Source organism: Rosa chinensis, chromosome 5 (assembly GCF_002994745.2).
Source record: "Rosa chinensis cultivar Old Blush chromosome 5, RchiOBHm-V2, whole genome shotgun sequence".
Taxonomy (NCBI): domain Eukaryota; kingdom Viridiplantae; phylum Streptophyta; class Magnoliopsida; order Rosales; family Rosaceae; genus Rosa; species Rosa chinensis.
In genome coordinates, this window is record NC_037092.1 from 32,856,621 (window position 1) to 32,875,878 (window position 19,258).

Consider the following 19,258-nt stretch of genomic DNA (forward strand, 5'->3'; position numbering starts at 1 on the left):
CCCCAATAGACCTTTCGGTAGCCAGAATAAGAACTAATCTCTCTAAAATTAGACAAATAAAACTTTGATTAAGGGAAAAAAAACGAGGAGATTACATTAATTCAAACATTTATTCCCCCCCTCCCCCCATTAGACCTTTATTGCCCCCAATAAAAATTTACTTGCCCTCCAAATTAATTTAATTGACCTTGATAAAGATGTATGCTGTACATGTTCCATATTATTCAATTGCCAAAAGAAAGAAGAGAAGCCAAATTGGAGTATTTGTGCATTTTCCCAAAAAAAAAAAAAACCTATTTTCTTTGTCTTAACAACTCTTTTCTTCGATGGTGAAAGTCCAATAAGTCCTAATATTCCATAATCACATCAATAGTAATTTAGAAATTTATAGATTCACAGTAGGCATAGTAGACAAAGAAGTAAACTTTACTACTGAGAAATATCTTTGCAGTAATACCTCAATTGCGTTCAAGGTGGAATTCCATAGAGTTGAAAGTGCTCTAGTGCCTACAAACGCATCTTCCTCAATTGATAAATTTTGGAATCTAACCTCAACTTTAGGAATATCAATACGAACCTTGCTCTACAAGTCATAAACAAAATGTTGGCAAACACGAGAAACCGTCGGAGCTGATGAGACGAAGAAAGTCCCACCGCAACAATAGTCAGTCGTCGCCCAGCAAACCCTAACCTCTCGGAGCTTCTAGAAAGCCGGAGACTATATTTGGAGCACACGCGAGTCCACCCCAAGTTTCTTCAATGTGGAGGGGAGAGAAAGGAGGGACAGAGAGCAGAGAGAGATCGGGCTCTGGGCACCAAGTTTCTTTACGGCTGCTCGACGAATTCCGGCTGCTGTTGTTGCTTCTTGGTAGGCTCAGAGGCCACGGATTGAGCCTCGACGACGGCACTGAGGAGAAAGAGAGATTAGGCTGAGGTTTAGAGATGAGAGAGTGGCAGGCTGTAGTTTATTAATTAGGTTAAGGGCAAAATTGACATTTTATTTGGGTTAGTAAGAAGTGGGAATACATTTCTCAATTTTGTGCTTCGGGTCAAGGACCCTATTATTTTTTCATAACTTTGCTTTATTTTTATTCGAGAAATTGTTGGCATCTATTGCTCATACTAGGAAGGAGGAGTTGGTGAAACCAATTCCATCTTAGACCAAACTGCCTTAACCATATCCTTAAAAATAATGGTCATTCTAACCTTAACCATAAGATGACCAGCTGATCGATGAATCCTGTGCCGTTCCTTGGGTTTGTTTTTGTTACTACTAAGGTGACCACGAAGATGTCCAATAGTAGAGACACTTAAGGAAGCACCAACTAATCCAAAATCAGGTCTCCACTAATATCAAGACCCCATCGACTAAATGGCCAACCTTCTTTTCTCCTGTGGACAGAAAAAAAAAAAAAAAAAAAAAACATATCCAGTACCAGTTGAGAGAACTGGTTACAAGCACCGATGCTAGTATAGTAGCACGAAAAAACCCAACACCTACCGGCAAGAAAAACCTAGATACAACTTAGCCATCAAATTGAACTTCTATGTAAGAAAAGGGTCGGAGGCGCACACATAAAAATGCAGCTTAGCTAGGAAGGTGAGAGAGCAAGAAAGGATACCCTAAAAGATTGAGGTAGAGAGGATGTGTGAAAATCCGTACAACGAGAATCATCATGCTCTAAGAAATCATAATTAGGCAGACATCTACAACTTTGTCATAGGCGAAGTTTCCTCAAGAAAGGGTGTAAGCTTGAAACTATGCTCTCCCTTTGAAGAGAGATCCTGATCAATTTGATCCTGAAGTCCTAAACAAGCTTAGACATAGGCAAAACACTTGCTTTGTCCAAATGTAGATATTTTTGTTTTCTTATCACAATATTTTGTTTTACTGTTTTTACAACAACAGTTATTGATGAAGAGTTTTAAAGAGAATTATTAACGACGATTTTTTTTTTGGTAAAAGTTATAAATAGTCCCTGTGATTTGGGGTGATACTCAATATTAACCTTGTGGTTTTAAAATGTTTAATTTTACCTTTGTAATTTGCTAAATTGATCAAAGTTGATCCAAAAGCTAATTTTGACAAAAACTTTCCCATGTGCAAGTCATGTGTAGGGATAAGTTTGTCATCTCAATAAAAAAAATAAAATGAAAAATAAAATAAATTAGAAATTTTATAGGAAATGAAATTAAAAATAAATAAAAACTAGAATTTCACAACCTCCTATTTTTTTAGTTTAATTTTTCAAATGCTATTTAATTTAATTTCTTTTACTATTTTAAATTGAAATGACAAATTTATCTTTGCACATGAGACATGAGGGATTTTTGTCAAAAATAGCATTTGGACCAATATTAATTAGTTTTGCAAACTATAGGGGGAAAATTAAATATTTTTAAACCACAAGGTTATTTTTGAGCATCACTCCAAACCAGAATGACTATTTATAACTTTTTTCTTTTTTCTTTTTTAGTCATTTAGTTACACTACCAGTAATCTATATATACTATTATTAAAAGAATAGACTTTGTCAGCCAAAATTGAAATTTTTGACAGATTTAACCCTGAAAAATTAAAAAACTTTGAGAATAAATTAAATCACAAGGGTAAATATGACAATTAAAAATTAGATTTTTATTAAAAAAACTAGTCTGCAATCACATGCTCTCAGGGCAGGTCCTGAGATTTGTGTGGCCTGAGGCGAATATAATCTCTTATAAATTGACATTAAGTGTGCAAGTAAATTTTTTTGGGTAACTAGTAATACATTATTCATATTGGTTTATTCTATTGTGTATTTGGACAAAACAAAGAAGAAAAGAAAAAGTTCAATGTGTATTTATTTATTCTATTGATTAAATAAGCAGTATATTTGGACAAAAAAAAAAACTCTAGGCTAGCGACTTTGAATAGATTATAAACATGAAGAAAAATTCAGTGTAAAAAAATATTCTAGCCCAGCAACTAAAGTTGGGTTTCGAACCTTGGTTGGGTCTAAAAACACAACAAAACAGCTACCCATAGCTGCTGGGCTGATGTTGCGCTCAATAATAATGGTTTCAATAAAATATATATAGTATCCTTTGAGTAAGTAGACAAATTAGAGGTCCCCAGGAACCAGTGACCTGAGACGGCTACCTCACATGGCAGCCCTCAGGGCCGGCCATGTGTACGAAAAAATTTCGTTGTTAAAAAAAAAAAATATAGAAAAGTGGGTAGTTATTGCAGAAAAAATAGATTCAGTAGTAATTATTGCAGAGAGAAAATAGTGGGAGAGAAAAGTGGGGGTTGTGAATAATTTATTTTTTTAACGTCATAAATTTCACCTTTATGGGTTAGAGACCCTCTTGTTATTAATCGATCTATTAGTTTGAAAATTTGTCATTAATGTGGAGAGCATGCAAGCTTTTAGATGTTAAGGTTTGGTTAATATTGATAAAAAGTGTTAAATTTGTCTTCATAGGAGTTTTGGTAGTCTATCTTAAGGGTAATTATGTCAAATTTTTGATAGAATTCCTCTTGAGGTACATGGACCTCACAGATCCACTTCAAATATTAAGGTGTAATCTGAGGCGGGTTGTAACGCCCCAAACTGCATCTCACCAGGTTGAGCACGTCACAGTGTCGCGAGACCTGAAACATAAACCGAAAGTTCAATTTTTACATTCCAGAAACCCACAAGGCATTTTATTAAATAATTTTTCGTAAACCGCAAGCGAAAATGTTTAAAATAATTTTCAGGTGAAAACTTTAAAACTTTTATTTCAAATATTTGTTCGTCCAAAGGTTTGTGTCAATAAGAGGTCAAGTAATAATCGACTCATTAAGAAACAATTAACTTATCTAAATATTAGATTTGACATGAATGATTAATCAACGACTTCCGAGATAACATTAAATAGTCAATAAACGGTATTAAGGGTCGAAACATGTTCCCATAACAATCATTTACCAAAGCTGACTCCGCACACCCACTCTGTCTGTCAATCCCGTCACCAGTGACAGTACCTGTATTTACACTGTTGTATGGGTGAGTTTTCGTCCTCGCTGCTCATTAAGGACTTCACCCCGACTAGGTTTTTAAATAAACTTTTGTGGCGCCAGTATAAAAACAAATGTAAATGCATTTTCTTTAAGAATGACAACTTAAATGATTTTCCGACATAAAATCCGATGCATGAACTTCAAATGAATACAAGCCCAAAACAATACCTGATGGCTGGTCTCATAGACCAACTACACGACTTTACCTCAAATCAATTCATAACCAGGTAAGCGTAGCGAGAGCGTCCGCTACCTAGCTACACACACGGAATCGAGTCGTCATTACGATAGCGCACTGTCTGACCTGTGTATCTAACCCTCCGGAGGATTTGGGGATCAAATCCAAGGAAGTCAGGGCCACCCTTCGCTCTTAAACCATCAATGATATCTTTTACAAAATGGTTAGTATGCATTGCATTTAAACATAACCACACCATGCAATTTAACATGCATCACTTGAATTAAAACAAGAAAACTACTAACGGAAAAAGGCCCTGAATCCCCTATCTGGATTCCAAAAGTCATTGACTTCACGTTGTCCGAGATTCACGAACCTTCCGCTCCTCAGGTAACTGGAGTCCTAAATTCCAACATTATTATCGTTTATATTTTGTTAAACCATTCTTTAAAGTCTCAACAACTATCTAATCATCCGACTAACTTTTCCTGATTTGACCAAAGTTGACCAACATCGACCAATGTTTGACCAATCGCGACAAGTTCGATAATTACCCCAATTACTGAACAATTTACTTTACCAATTTCCATGCCTTTTATCATTTATGTCTAATTCTTCAATATTACACCACATAGTAATTCGATTGAATTGACTATGGACACCCGATACTTAGTTTAAACCAATACTACATGTTTACAACCATTCTCTTCACATTCACTTTTAACACATCCAATTCACTATCAGCATACGCAAAAACATATAAGAACCTATCTCTTTTTCCATTCACAATCTCACACAGAATTAACCTGCTCATCACCGAAAACCAAATTCACATTCAATTCATATCCCATTCAACTCTAAGTCAAACAAACTCTAGGACAGAAGTAAATCAAAGAACAATTCCACCCAGAACCTCAAATTTTACTTACCTTTGATGCTTGTCAAAACCCAACTGAGTCTACAGCTTCTTCAACTCAATCTGAGCTAATAGAGATCTTGAACAAGCATAACTTGCAGCCACTATGCTCTGTGATCGTCGAGCAGTGCCCATTATTCAGTTCGGTACCCGAGCTCACCACTTTGGTCAATTCAATCAATAAGTGTTCCACGACTTCATAAATGAACCCAGAAGCCTGGAAACGCCGTCGTGGACGTCGGTTCCGTCCATACCCGAAATCACCCAAACACAAATTTATCAAAACTTAATCGAATTCGAGAACCAGTTATACCAGCACGTAGAACGTGAAGAGAGGGTTAGTTTTCCAACCTCATACATCCCCGAAGATCGCTGGAAATTGCATAAAGATTACCGGAAAGTTCAAACCTTTCGAGCTTAGAATCTCTCTCCACGACCCATGTATGGACGATTTGTGACTAGTGGCACGTCGGCGTCATCGAGACAAACCTAACGCCAGTAGTCCGCCATCGTATAGTTGCCGGAAACGAGATTTCCAATCGGGTTGCACGTTTGGGTCAATGGGTAGTCGATTGGGTCTCGAAGGCTCTGAATCCTTCTGGATAGGGGTCATCATTTGGCCCTTCGGCCCTAAACCCGCCTAGCCAGTAGGGCCGAAGCCCGACCCGGCCCTTACATTAGGGTGGGCCGGCCCGACCCTTTCTCAAATAGGGTGAGGGCCATGCAAATGAAGCCCGGCCCTGCCCTCTAGGCCCGCCCATTTAAGCCCTAATAATTTTCTATTTTTTTAATAAAATTTTTCTTTTTCCTATAACATACAACTTATCTCTTTTTTGGTAATTGATTTCCTAAGCTTAATTTTCTTTAATTCTTGTTTCCTTTGTTAAATAACAATTAATTTTGAGAGATTTAGAGATGTAGTTAATTAAATATAACCACATTAACTAATATTTATAAATGTTATAACTTATAAGTTAATTTCAATATATATATATATATATATATTAAATATGATCAACAAAAACATTGACTCTTATATTGCCTATATGACCATGGAGCCACATTTTGAGGAAAAAAGAATAATGTATTTCTTTTTGTTAAACAAATTAAAGCCCTTTTAGGCCCATTTCGGCTCTATTTGGCCCTATTTGGAAGGCCGGCCCGACCATGCCCTTTCAGCCCTAATGACTCGGGCTTTTCCGGCGGGTAAGGGTTAGCATATTTAAGCCCCGGCCCGACCCTACCCGGCCCTAAATTTTGTTGACTTTGACTAGGCCCGGCCCGACCCAACCCTAAGCCCTAAAATTTAGGGTAGGGCCGGTCCTAACCCGGCCCATGACGACCCCTACTTCTGGAGGTTTCTGAGTCGTTGATCAGATCGAAGGCTTATTTATAGGCTGCCCTTATTTGAATTTGGACGGTTAAGATTAAGCGGTGGAGAATTGGATGGTTGAGATCGCTCCATGTGATTTCCTATGTTTTCCTATTTAAAAAAAAAAAAAAAACATTTTATGGAGAGTCTTCGTGCACTCTTTGCTAATTGGTGCTTGTCAGAGTACATAGATTTTGTAGAGAGACTTGGTATTATTTCAGGATGTTCTCTTTATGCTTATTGTAATCTGGGGTTCAGGCTCTACGTCCCCCCTTGTATTCTGCAATTTCATTAATTAAGGCTTGAGGGCAGCCGCACTTGCCCCATTTCAAAAAAAAAAAAAAACAATGGGTGTACGTACTTCTGCGCCATAAAACTACACATGCTCGATAAGAAAAATAACAATAACAATAAAAAAAGACTTTCATGCATGTCACTGGTCAAATTGCCACTGCAGGTTACATGCATAATACCACTCGTAACACTCATCACCTATGTATTTTGAAGAGGTTTAATGCCCCTTGTAGGCAGCGGATTGAAGACACCTCGCATCATTGAAGTTAATTGGCATTCTCCGCTATTTGATTGGATCAAGACAAAGACAGATGGAGCATGGAAAAGTGACTTGGGGAAAGCAGGTTATGGTGGCTTGTTTTGGGACTATAAAGGTGTTGTTTGGGTGTTTTTTGCTCCAATTTGGATATGCCTAGTTCTGCTGCAGCGGAGGTCATGGCAATTATTAAAACAATAGAATTAGCATGGGTCCGATATTGGAAATTCATATGGTTGGAAGTGGACTCTACACTTGTTCTCAATTTTCTTCAATCTTCTCATCTTGTACCTTGGCAACTTCATGTGGAATGGGGTAATTGTTTGCATCGTATTGCTCAAATGCAATTTCGTTCTACTCATATATTTTGTGAAGGGAATCAAGTAGCAGACGCACTAGCAAATTTTGGAACTACTTCCTCAGATTTAGTTTGGTGGGATTTGGCTCCGCCTATCATTCATAGTTTTTGTAATCGGGACCGAATGGATCTTCCTAATTTATGTTTCTGTTGATGTTGATCATGTTGTCGAGAGGTTTGGTATAATTTCCCCTCTCTGTATTTATTTTTTTATTCAATAAATTATCCTCGTTTCGTCGAGGTTCATCAGGAAGAAATAAAGAAGAAAGAAAGGAAGGAAAAAAAAAAAGAAAGAAGACTTCCATGCATGTGATACTTCATTTATACCATTAAAGCGTTAACCCTGATCCTATATCATACTTCATCCAAACCCTAAGTTACTGCAGTACGTCATAGCTTGAGGAAGCTAATATCTGATTATCAGAAGGAGATCAAAGAGTGCTGCATATAATTCAACCTCAACTCCAATGTATCTAAACAAAAAGAACATGAGGAGTTTTGGTTAAGCTCGAGGAGAAAATCAAGTGGCTGACTGTTTAGCTAACTATGGAGTGGATCATGAGGGGTATTATTGGTGGGACTCTTGCTCTTGTTGTGCTTCGACTGCCTTTGTTCACAATCTGCAAGATTTATAGAATTTCGATTCCGTATTAGCTAATTCTGATATGCTTGAAATTAAAGGTGGCTTGAGTTATGGTGGTTTCTACTGTATGGTAGTTGATGCACTATATATGTGTTCCATATGTGGTTGTTGCATGGTCTATTCATCAGTTTGTAACTATTTTAGCTTAGTGCTCACTTTGAGTATTTTACTGAGGTTTTGGTTTTTATTAATAAAATAAAATAGAGCGATGGGTTCCCGATTGCGATGACCCATTTTCTTTTGACATTGTGGTTGGGTGCTAGTCACCCCAAATCAAATTGTCGCAAAGGAACTACCTCTATTTAATTTTTTTTTTTTTAAAGATAGAGAAACAGCTTAATAGAGAAAATCATCAAATCTTTTCTTTAATAACTCTCAAATATTAAATAACAACGTACTTTAGAGGTAAAATGAAAATGTTACTGCTTGGGACAAAAATGGCCCAACATAATAAAACAATTAATAAAAATAAATACAAAACTACCTCTAACAATTAAAGGCCTAATCCTATAAAAAAAAAAAAATGCTCTAGCTAGCTCAAAGGCCGAGTGCTCCGGTCATTTGTGTCATCTCTGTTGACAAATATCCATCAAATTGGGTGCGTATGAACTCGAGCAAATCTTTTGAGCTCCGATTCAAATAGAGTTCAACACTTGGCTCCACAGTTTTCAACAACAATTTTTTTTGAAACGCAGTTATCAACAATAATTGATTTGGAAACTTTTCTACAAGTTGAGAATCAGTTTCACCATGAGCAACTGTGAATGCATATGCATTTGAAGCCTCAACTCCAGAGTTGAATATAAGGCGGTGGAAGGATAACCTTTGTTGGACATTTACAGAAGAGATGGGCTGAGTCTCCAACTGCATGGTGACATAAGAGACAAGAAAGTTCACCCTCATACCCTTTGGTAGTAAGTCTTTCCCTAGTGGGTAGAAGATTGCAGCACGCCCTCCATACACATATATGAACTTTGCCAGGCACTTTTGCCTTCCAAAGTTTTTTCCACAGCTCTTGGAATGGATCTCCCTGAGATGACGAGGCTAGTGCATTTCCTAGGACATGTGGCCGAGCTATTCAGTAGGCACTTTTAACCGTATACCATCCCTTCCTATTTGGATGCCAATAGTACTTGTCAAGTGTACTACGTTGTCCCAGTGGGATACTAAGAATTTTAGTTGCAACTGATGGAGGAAAGACATCATATATAAGGGCTGGAATCCATTACCTAGTAGATGCATCTATAAAATCAGATACAAGCTCAACCGAAGAGTTGCTAGGTCTTTGAACAAGGAATTTTGGGCAGTTTGGTATCCACTACTCACTCCAAATGTTAATTCTCGTACCATCACCAATCTGCCATCTAGTATCAGCCCTAAGTATAGGTCTGCCTGGAAGAATACTTCTCCAAGAAAATGATGGCACCCAACTCTGCTTGCCAAAAATCACAATGTGGAAAATACCTAGCATTGTACAATCTGGCAATGAGTGAAGATGGATTTGTTACAAGTCTCCATCCTTGCTTGGCTAACATGGCAAGGTTATAAGCATATATGTTTTTGAAACCCATACCTCCCTCATGCTTTGTCAGACATAAAAGTTCCCAACTTCTCCAATGAATCTTCTTTTTGTCCTCTGTATCTCCCCAAAAGAAAGAAGCACACAACTGATGAATATCATCACACAAACCCTTTGGCAACAAATAACAGTTCATTGCATATAAAGGCATAGTTTGAGCAACTGCTTTTATCAATATTTCCTTGCCTGCACAACTGAGTATCTTAGCTTTCCAACTTACAAGCTTCTTTGACAATTTTTCTTTAATGTACTGGAAAATTTGAGTTTTGGATTTTCCAACTCTCAATAGGAGACCCAAGTACCTGACATGTTCCTTTTCACACTTGACCTCTAACACCGCAGCAAGTTGAGCTGAATATGTGCTTGCACGTTCCTGCTAAAGACCACGCTACTCTTCTGGAAATTTATTTTCTGACCAGAAGCTCTCTCATAAGTGTTCAAAATGTGTCTAAAAGTGTGACATTCCTCCAAAGTAGCTGCTCCAAATAAGAGACTATCATCTGCAAAGAAAAGATGATGTAAGGTGGGAGCTTGGGGACACATCTTGAGGCCCTTAATAGCTCCTGAGTCAACAGCCTGAGATATCAAGGCTGATAAACCTTCAGCACATAAATAAATAAGTAGGGAGATAGTGGATCACCCTGTCTGATACCCCTAGTAGGATATATAGTCTTAGATGGCTCACCCTGTACAAGAATGGCATAACTAACAGAAGTCACACAACTCATTACCATAGAGATCCATTGGGCAGAGAAACCCAGTTTCACCAACATAGATTGCAAAAAAGGCCATTCCAGACGATCATAGGCCTTACTAATATCCAGCTTTAGAGAGAAAAAGCCTTCTTCTTGTGTTGTGAGCTTATGCATAAAGTGAGCTGCCTCAGTTGCAACCAGGGTATTATCCGAGATGAATTTGCCAGGCACATAGGCACTTTGGAGTGGAGAGATGATGTCTGGAAGCCATTTCTTCAACCTGTTCGCAATGACTTTGGAACTAATTTTGTAAATCACATTGCACAATGCTATAGGGCGAAAGTGGGATGACACAGTAGGGTTTTAAATTTTCGGAATCAGGCAGATATAAGTGAAATTGGATTCCTTCCAAATTTCTCCAAACTGCAAGAAGTTACGTATAGCAATGCAAACATCTAAACCAACAATATGCCAATACTTTTGGAAGAAGAAAGGAGACATACCATCAGGACCCGGGCTCTTAGATGGATGCATTTGGAATAAAGCAGCTTTTATTTCTTCATCCAAGTATGGCACAGTTAGGTCGTCATTCATAGTCGAAGTGACCTTCATAGGAGTAGCTCAGAAGATTTCAAAAATTGCAGACTCATCCACGCCCTCAGAGGTGAAAGTCATATTATAAAAGTTGAGGAGCAGTTGCTTTATCTCTTGCGGTTCATTAGTCCACACTCCATCATCATTCAGCAACCCCCTGATGGTGTTCCTACTCGTTCTGCTAGAGGCTTAATGATGAAAGTATGCAGAATTCTTATCCCCATCCTTTACCCAAACAGCACGTGATCTTTGTCTCCAATACTTTTCTTCTTGAGAGAGCAACTAACTCTGTTTGATATGGAGCTTTCGTTGTTCCTCATACTATTCAACTGAATATAGTTGTTTCATAATATCCAACAATTTACTTTGAACCTCACGAAGCTCAAGTTTTTGTCGTTGGAAATCAGTGGCATGCCAATGCAAAAGTTGCTACCCCGTAAAGTGTAGTTTGATCCCCAATTGGTGCAACATGTTTCCAGTGAGTGAAGTAGACCAATTCTGTTGAATAATTGACAAACACTGCTGATTGCCATGCCATATCTCCTTAAAGTGAAACCTACGAGTACGCTTACAGATCGGATCTCTCACAGCCCTAGCTTCAATCAATAAAGGATTATGATAAGAGTCAGAAGGGGGCAACATAATTGTTCCTGCTTAATGGGAATAAAGTATTCCAAGATGCAGACATGAAGCCTCGATCCAAACGCTCTTTTGTAAATCTGTTAGACCATGTAAAACAATAGCCATAGAATCCCATGTCACTAAGACCTGCCGCCTCCATAGTCTGTCGAAAGAGAGCCATTGGAGCAAGCGTACGAGGAGGACCTCCGGACTTGTCCGCTCGGACCATGAGCTCATTGAAATCCCCTGCCATGAGCCAAGGTAGGGAACACATCTTAGCAGCTAGAGCATTGATTAGGGACCATGTTTGGTAACTATCTTCCCTTGCAGCATAACCATACAGACCGGTGAACCGCCACACTTCATCTTTATCTTTCTCTCTGACTTCCACATCAATATGATGCAGAGATTTTGTACGTAGAGCAACATGGAGTTCATGACTCCACAACACTGCAAGCCCTTGTGAATCCGGCGTCTTTTGGAAGCAAATATTGTCAGCAAAGCCCAGACGGGACGTAAGGGAGTTAATCAGTTTTTCCGTAGTTAGGGTTTCCGCCAAGAAAATGAGGAAAGGTCGCTTGGCTTGAACCAAATCAATCAAAGCTCTTTGCATCTCGAGGTTTACTATCCCTCGACAATTCCAAACAAGGAAACCTTGCAGCATAGTGGCCCGGTGCGGTGGCGCTTAGGGCGTCGCAGTCAGAGAGCGGCGCTTAGGGTTTTTTTTAATGTGTTTGACTTAACTAGGCACCACCTTAAATCATAACGTTCTCTCAATAATCAGTTTGAGAATTATCCCTTATATAATTCAGTAGACTTTCGTGTATCTCTCATTATATTGCTTAAAAACTAAAGAACAATTCTTAAATTCACCCCTAGGGGTGAATGGCCATATTCACTTCTGTTGTCGATTAACATAGTTTTACTTAATAAATTTATAATTCAACGGTCTATATCTTAAATTATCCTGTAAAGATCATCTCTATAAAAAAATCAATCGAATCGGAAATCGTTTAATTATCTAATCAAATCAAACAAATGGATGGTTCTAACAACACTTACTACTACTATGATAAACCGTCCATGTATTTCATACAAATGAATAACTAAAAGGTCTTCAATTTGATTGATTTTTTACAGAGCTAATCTTTATATTACGTTATACAGCATGAATGGTTGGATTAGAAAATTATAAAGTTATTATGCGTTAATCGTAAGAGATGGTGAATTTACTCATTCACCCTAGGGGTGAACCTAAAAATTGTTCAAAACTAAATATGTTCATCACTTAGACAATATCTATTTTCCTTAATAATTTCTTTAAGCCCAAAACTTCCAAAATCCGTACAAATTAGCTCGGGTATCCGAAAAATTCTCCGAAAATTCTCACGAACTCGTCGTATCGTGTACTTTATTAATGAGTCCCAAAATTACAGATTTTACTTTGCAAAAAATTTGAATAATACTCCCGAGTATTTAAAATAACCATCGAGATCGAAAGTTTAATTCCTTAAATGATCTCACTAAACCTTTGAATTTTTCCGGGGCTCACATGGATTTTGTCACAGAGAGAGAGAGAGAGAGCAAACACTGTAAATTTTTAAAATATCATTAGCATGACTATATATGACCCCTCAATTCATGAGAACTTTCTACTTTTTATTATTCGGCTCGACTTGTCATCTTAAAACCACATTGAAATTATTTCATACTTTATTTTTAATTTCTTGAAAAAGGAGTTTATTGTTCAATTAAGTTTATCGTACAATTACTCTATTATTTGAAATAAAATATATTGTAAATTATATTTTTTATTTTTTCAAATATGCTTTGTTCACATTTTCAAAAGAAAATTGACTTTCAACACCGAAGAACAACAGCACTGACTTTGGATTTCATCATTTATTTCAACTTCCAACATCAAACTTTTCCCTCCAAGGCAAAATCCCAGTAATAAATAACAAATACTCACCTATGCTTAGTTTTCAAATTTCAGCGTCACCATATTCATCACTCATGGTGTGGCCCTCGTACTACCTTTAATTCTAATTATGATTGCTACGTTTCCACAACTCCATAAGATATTATATATGATGATTGACCCCTCCAAACAAATCCTAAATATATCAATTTGGTGGTTCATCGGTTCAAACCTGCATGATACCCACGTTTGGCCACGAACAATATTCAAAATTCAAATACATACCATTATACACTGAGAACGTGGTTACAATTAATTAACCCAAGCTTAGATAAAACTTCACTGTTCTAGGGTGACTACACCAAGGTTCCCGTGAAACGCAAGGTGGGTTAAGTCTCATTCTCATGGTAGCAAAAAGAAAGCTCCAACATGACAATAAAAAAAAACCGAGATTTCGAATGGAATAAGAAGAAACCAGCAGAAGAGGTTAAGCTACCAAAGTTCATTTTTCCCGAATGACGCAACTAGCTTCAACCCAACGAGGAAGAAAGGAAGTTTTTTTTTTTTTTTTTCTGGTTCTCTAAGCCTATTTGTCTACCAGGAGGTCTTATGAAAGTTTTCTTGAATATGCATTTTGTTCCCGTATTGTAATTTCATGCTTTGACATGTCAATTGGTAAGCAAGTTTTTTTTTTTTTTTTTTTTCAGCATATGTGCTTCTCTTAGTTTATAAGATGGCCAGTTATACCTAGAACTTGAAAATGAGCATGACATTATAGAAGTGTCACAATATGACTTATAATTAGATAAAAATGTTTAGCTTTCTACTATTTTACAATTTCATGCATAAAATTCTCTTTCATACAAATTAAATAGTGATGATTTATGTCCAAAGCGACGCCATTAAAAGAGCTGAATTCCACAACCTAAAGTATCAAAATTAATTCCAGCCGAACAACATGTCCCTTTCTTGCATTAATCTTGAATAAGATTGAATTCGAATTTTTTAAAATCAATAGCCATTAGCCAATGCCTCACTTTAGCTTTAAAAAATCGAAGTTAATAACTAGAATTTTCCTTTTGGGCAAGTAAAATATCAAAGTCATTATTAGCACTTAGCCCCCAACGATTATTCTATTATCTTGGCGAAACTGAATTTTCTTTTACGCCTTCATTCTGCATGATGTTCCTCCCACAACAAACAAAATATAAAAATACAAAATTGCTTGTTAAAACCTAATTGTATTCTTCAAAAAAAAAAAAAAAAAAAAAAAACCTAATTTCCAATCAAACCAGGGTATCACAAGCAAAACCAATTTGGTAGTTTCTACACTTTTTTGTTGGCTTCCCTCACTCCCTCAGATCTCTCCTGTTTTCAATTTCTGCAGGTTTGATTTTGCTTTCATTTCACTAGCCTTCCCACCCACTCCACCCTCCCACCTGGGTCCTGCCCACCTTTCTCCCTCTGCTCTGCTGCACCAGCAGAGAGCTCAAAATATCCCCTAATCACACAGATCCCTTCCCACCCTCCATTTCCCCCCATTTCAAAAAAAAAAAAAACCCACAATGAGTTTCGCAGGACCCAGAATCTCAAAACCCACAAAACCCCCAAACTCCACACCCCCACAAAACCAGCTCACCCCATCTTCAAGGTCTTCTTCTTCTTCTCTCTCCTCCCACCTCGCCATGGTGGAACTCAAGCAGAGGATCCTCACCTCCCTCTCCAAACTCTCCGACCGCGACACCTACCAAATCGCCGTCGAAGATCTCGAGAAAATCATCCAGACCCTCGCCGCCGACGGCCTCCCGGTGCTCCTCAACTGCCTCTACGACGCCTCCGCCGACCCCAAGCCCGCCGTCAAGAAAGAGTCTCTGCGCCTCCTCGCATTGCTCTCCTCCTCCCACCCCGATTTCACGTCCACCCACCTCACAAAGATCATCTCCCACATCGTCAAACGCCTCAAGGACGCCGACTCCGGCGTCAGGGACGCGTGTCGCGACGCCATTGGGGCGCTGGCGGCGCAGTACTTGAAGGGCGAGAGCGGCGACAACAATGTTGGGTCGGCGGTGGTGGGTTTGTTTGTGAAGCCGTTGTTTGAGGCCATGGGGGAGCAGAACAAAGGGGTGCAATCCGGTGCGGCCGTGTGTATGGCTAAGATTGTGGACTCGGCTTCGGACCCTCCTGTCCCTGCTTTTCAGAAGCTCTGTCCCAGGATCTGTAAGCTGCTTAACAATCCTAACTTCCTGGCTAAGGCTTCGCTGTTGCCCGTGGTTTCGAGCTTGTCTCAGGTTCGGTTATAAGCTTGAACTCTTGATTTGAATAATGTTGTCGTGTTGGAGTTGATGTAGTTATGTACATTGTTGTGAATTAGTTGTGTTTAGTGTAAGCTGGGAAATTTTAGTAGAAAGAGGGTGGTTTCAGATGAGAGTTATGCTGATCTGCTTGCAGGTTGGAGCGGTAGCACCGCAAAGCTTGGATAATTTGCTGCCAACTGTTCATGACTGTCTTGGGAGTCCAGACTGGGCAACGCGTAAAGCAGCAGCTGATGTGCTCATTGCACTAGCATTGCATTCGAGTAACTTGATCACAGATAGAGCTGCTTCCACGGTCACTGTGCTTGAGTCTTGCCGGTTTGACAAGGTGGTTTTTTTGTTACATAATCTTTCAATTACATTGATTTCCCTTTTTTTTTTTTTTTTTGCATCAATGAAGAATTACGTATATGAGATTTCATGTTTTTTTAAAAAAAAAAAAATATTTAATTTTGCTGATTTGAATTGGTTTTGGTGTATGGAGAGGGGGAGTGGGTGGTATGTGAGAATGTGAAGGGAAGAACTCTCTTATCAAGTAAATTGTTGGATTTAGTTGCTATTTATCCTCTGGATATTGGATAGGGTTTTCATCAGACACATTAGTCTGCCAATTCATCTTCAAATATTATCGCTGAAATCTGGCAGTATTGATATGCAAAAATATGTTGTAAAAATAGGATGGTCTCGTTATTTTTCTCTTTGCCTAGTGTTTAAAACTTAAGTTTCATGTGTTTTAAAGATAAAACCCGTCAGAGATAGCATGACAGAAGCGTTGCAGTTTTGGAAAAAGATTGCGGGGGGAGATGACTCTCCAAAAGAGCAGAAAGCCCCATCTCATGGTAAGCACCTCAATAGATTTTTTTTCTTCTTTAACGTGCACATTCATATTTTGATCTGTTGTCTCTGTGTTGTAACAATATTTTTAAATAAAGGAAATCCTGAATCAGCTGAGGTTTCAGAAAGGAATGAGCCAAAAGTTTCAAAGCCTAGTGAGAAAACAGAACAAGCAGCAAAGGTTGCATCTAATGGTTCTTCCCCTACTTCAGATTCTGCTTCTAAAGCCAAAGGTAGTACTATTCCAGATAAAGCTGTTGGACTTCTGAAGAAGAAACCGCCTGTCTTGACTGACAAAGAGCTAAACCCAGAATTCTTCCAGAAACTTGAAAGGGGTTCTGGCGAGTTGCCTGTAGAGGTAGCTGTTCCTCGTAGACATCTCAATACTTCAAACTCAAGTAATGAGGTAGAAACCGAGTCAAATGCTATGGACTCAAAGGAAAGGTCAAACAACATTGGAAGCAGCCATTCAGAAGATTTTCGTGGATCTTTCAATAGTAAATACCGTAATATTGAGAGAGGAATTGCTGGTCTGTATTCTAAACAAAGAGATCATGATGACTTGGCACGGGATAAATGGCCAGAAGAAAGAATGAACGGAAAAGACTCGAGAATGAGAGCAGTGGATGTTGATGATAGGACTGATATTAATCAAAGGGAGTCATCCAGCAGTCGTGCAGGGTTCTCTAAAACTGATGGTCAATCTGACGGATCCTTCGCCAATAGCAAAGGAAATTGGTTGGCTATCCAAAGGCAGTTGTTACAGCTGGAGAGACAACAAGCTCATTTGATGAGCATGCTGCAGGTACTGTAATAATTAATATATATATTTTCTGCATTAAGGATCTCGTACAATGCATCTTTTCATAAGTATCATCTACCTTTCTTAAATTGCAGGATTTCATGGGTGGGTCTCATGACACCATGGTAACTTTGGAGAACAGGGTAAGGGGCCTTGAGAGAATTGTGGAAGACATGGCACGGGATTTATCAATATCTTCAGGTAGGAGAGGTGGTAATTTTGCGATGGGATTTGAGGGATCTAATCGACAACTAGGCAAGTATAATGGTTTCCCTGACTATGCGAGTGCCAAATTTGGAAGAGGTGGTGATGGACGAATTCCGTTTGGGGAAAGATATTCTCAAACTGATGGAATTGTTTCGGACATGAGGGGAAGGGGCCCTTCTTGGAGATCTGACATGTCCGAGGTGTGGGATTTTTCTACATATGGTGGTTCTAGAAATGGGCAGAGGAAGGCTGTTGGTGGTGGTCCCATGGATGGTAGGTCACCCAAGTCGGAAAATGGAAGTGATCATGGTGGCAGCAGGCGGGCATGGGAGAAAGGGAGTGGACTTCTCAGGTTTGGTGAGGGGCCTTCTGCAAGAAGTGTTTGGCAAGCATCGAAAGATGAAGCTACCTTGGAAGCAATTCGTGTGGCTGGAGAGGATAATGGACCATCAAGAACAGCAAGAGTAGCTATGCCTGAATTGACTGCAGAGGCTTTGGGAGATGATAGTGTTGGCCAAGATCGGGATCCAATCTGGACTTCTTGGACTAATGCAATGGATGCTTTTCAAGTGGGTGATATGGATACAGCCTATGCAGAAGTATTGTCTACAGGAGATGATCACTTGCTTGTAAAACTAATGGATAGATCAGGTCCTGTGATTGACCAACTTTCAAATGAAACAGCAACCGAGGTCTTGCATGCGGTTGGACAGTTTTTACCAGAGCAAAACTTGTTTGACGTCTGCCTGTCTTGGATTCAGCAGGTATCTGAGTCTTCTTAATCGTGTTTTTATACTAGCTAAGCAAACATACGTCTTTAAGGATGTTAAGAGTATAGGCCATACATACTGTAGATGATAAGTGCACTTTTATTCAAATTCACGATGAGATGTTGGATGTCAACCAATCCTGTCATACAGTGCTAAGAGGGATTGAAAAACCTATGCATTTTTCTGCTGTATAGAATGGGATATGCCACTCTTCTTCCTTATTAGCATGGATAATATCTCTCTTTTTCTCAAATTTATTTCTTTTGCTGTTTGGCTGTAGAGTTGCCTCAAGTCCATTTGATTTTTACAATTAGTCCCGGTTACATTTTGCAGTTGGTTGAAATAGTGCTGGAAAATGGACCTGATGTCCTCGGCATTCCAAATGAAGTAAGGAAGGAGATAGTACTGAATTTGCATGAAGCTTCTGTAGCAATGGATCCACCTGAGGACTGGGAGGGTGCAATGCCTGATCAACTATTGCTGCAGTTGGCATCCACCTGGGGAATCAATCTGCAACAACATGCCAAATAATTACCAGTTGGACTGCCAATTTGTATTTAAATTTGAATTAGCATTTTGAGCGGGTGGTTTGGCATGTATAACTATATCCCCAATAGTTGACGGGTTGAAACTGGCTAAAGGGCATTGAAACAGAAATACTAGTTGGAAATTGATTTTAATGGATCATCATTGTAGCCACTTGGTTTCTGATTCAAGTTGGAATAGACGTGCAAGATGGGAGCCTTCCAATCCTTAAATGTTGAAATAGACCGATGCGCATAATTTTTGCCACGAGAAAAAACGATTTTTTTTTGGGTTCTAGGTGCAAGAGAACAATCGATCAAAAAGATTGATTCT

General features: G+C 38.7%; 1 protein-coding gene across 1 annotated transcript; it reads left to right on the top strand.

Moving 5' to 3' along the window:
* Positions 1-14,803: 14,803 nt before the first annotated feature.
* Positions 14,804-19,155, top strand: LOC112165371 (microtubule-associated protein TORTIFOLIA1). The gene is made up of 6 exons (XM_024301860.2): positions 14,804-15,763; positions 15,924-16,115; positions 16,527-16,626; positions 16,720-17,426; positions 17,519-18,394; positions 18,734-19,155. The coding sequence occupies exons 1-6, from the start codon at positions 15,041-15,043 to the stop codon at positions 18,929-18,931; spliced, it is 2,796 nt and encodes a 931-aa protein (XP_024157628.1). The 5' UTR covers positions 14,804-15,040; the 3' UTR covers positions 18,932-19,155.
* The last annotated feature ends 103 nt before the right edge of the window (positions 19,156-19,258 follow it).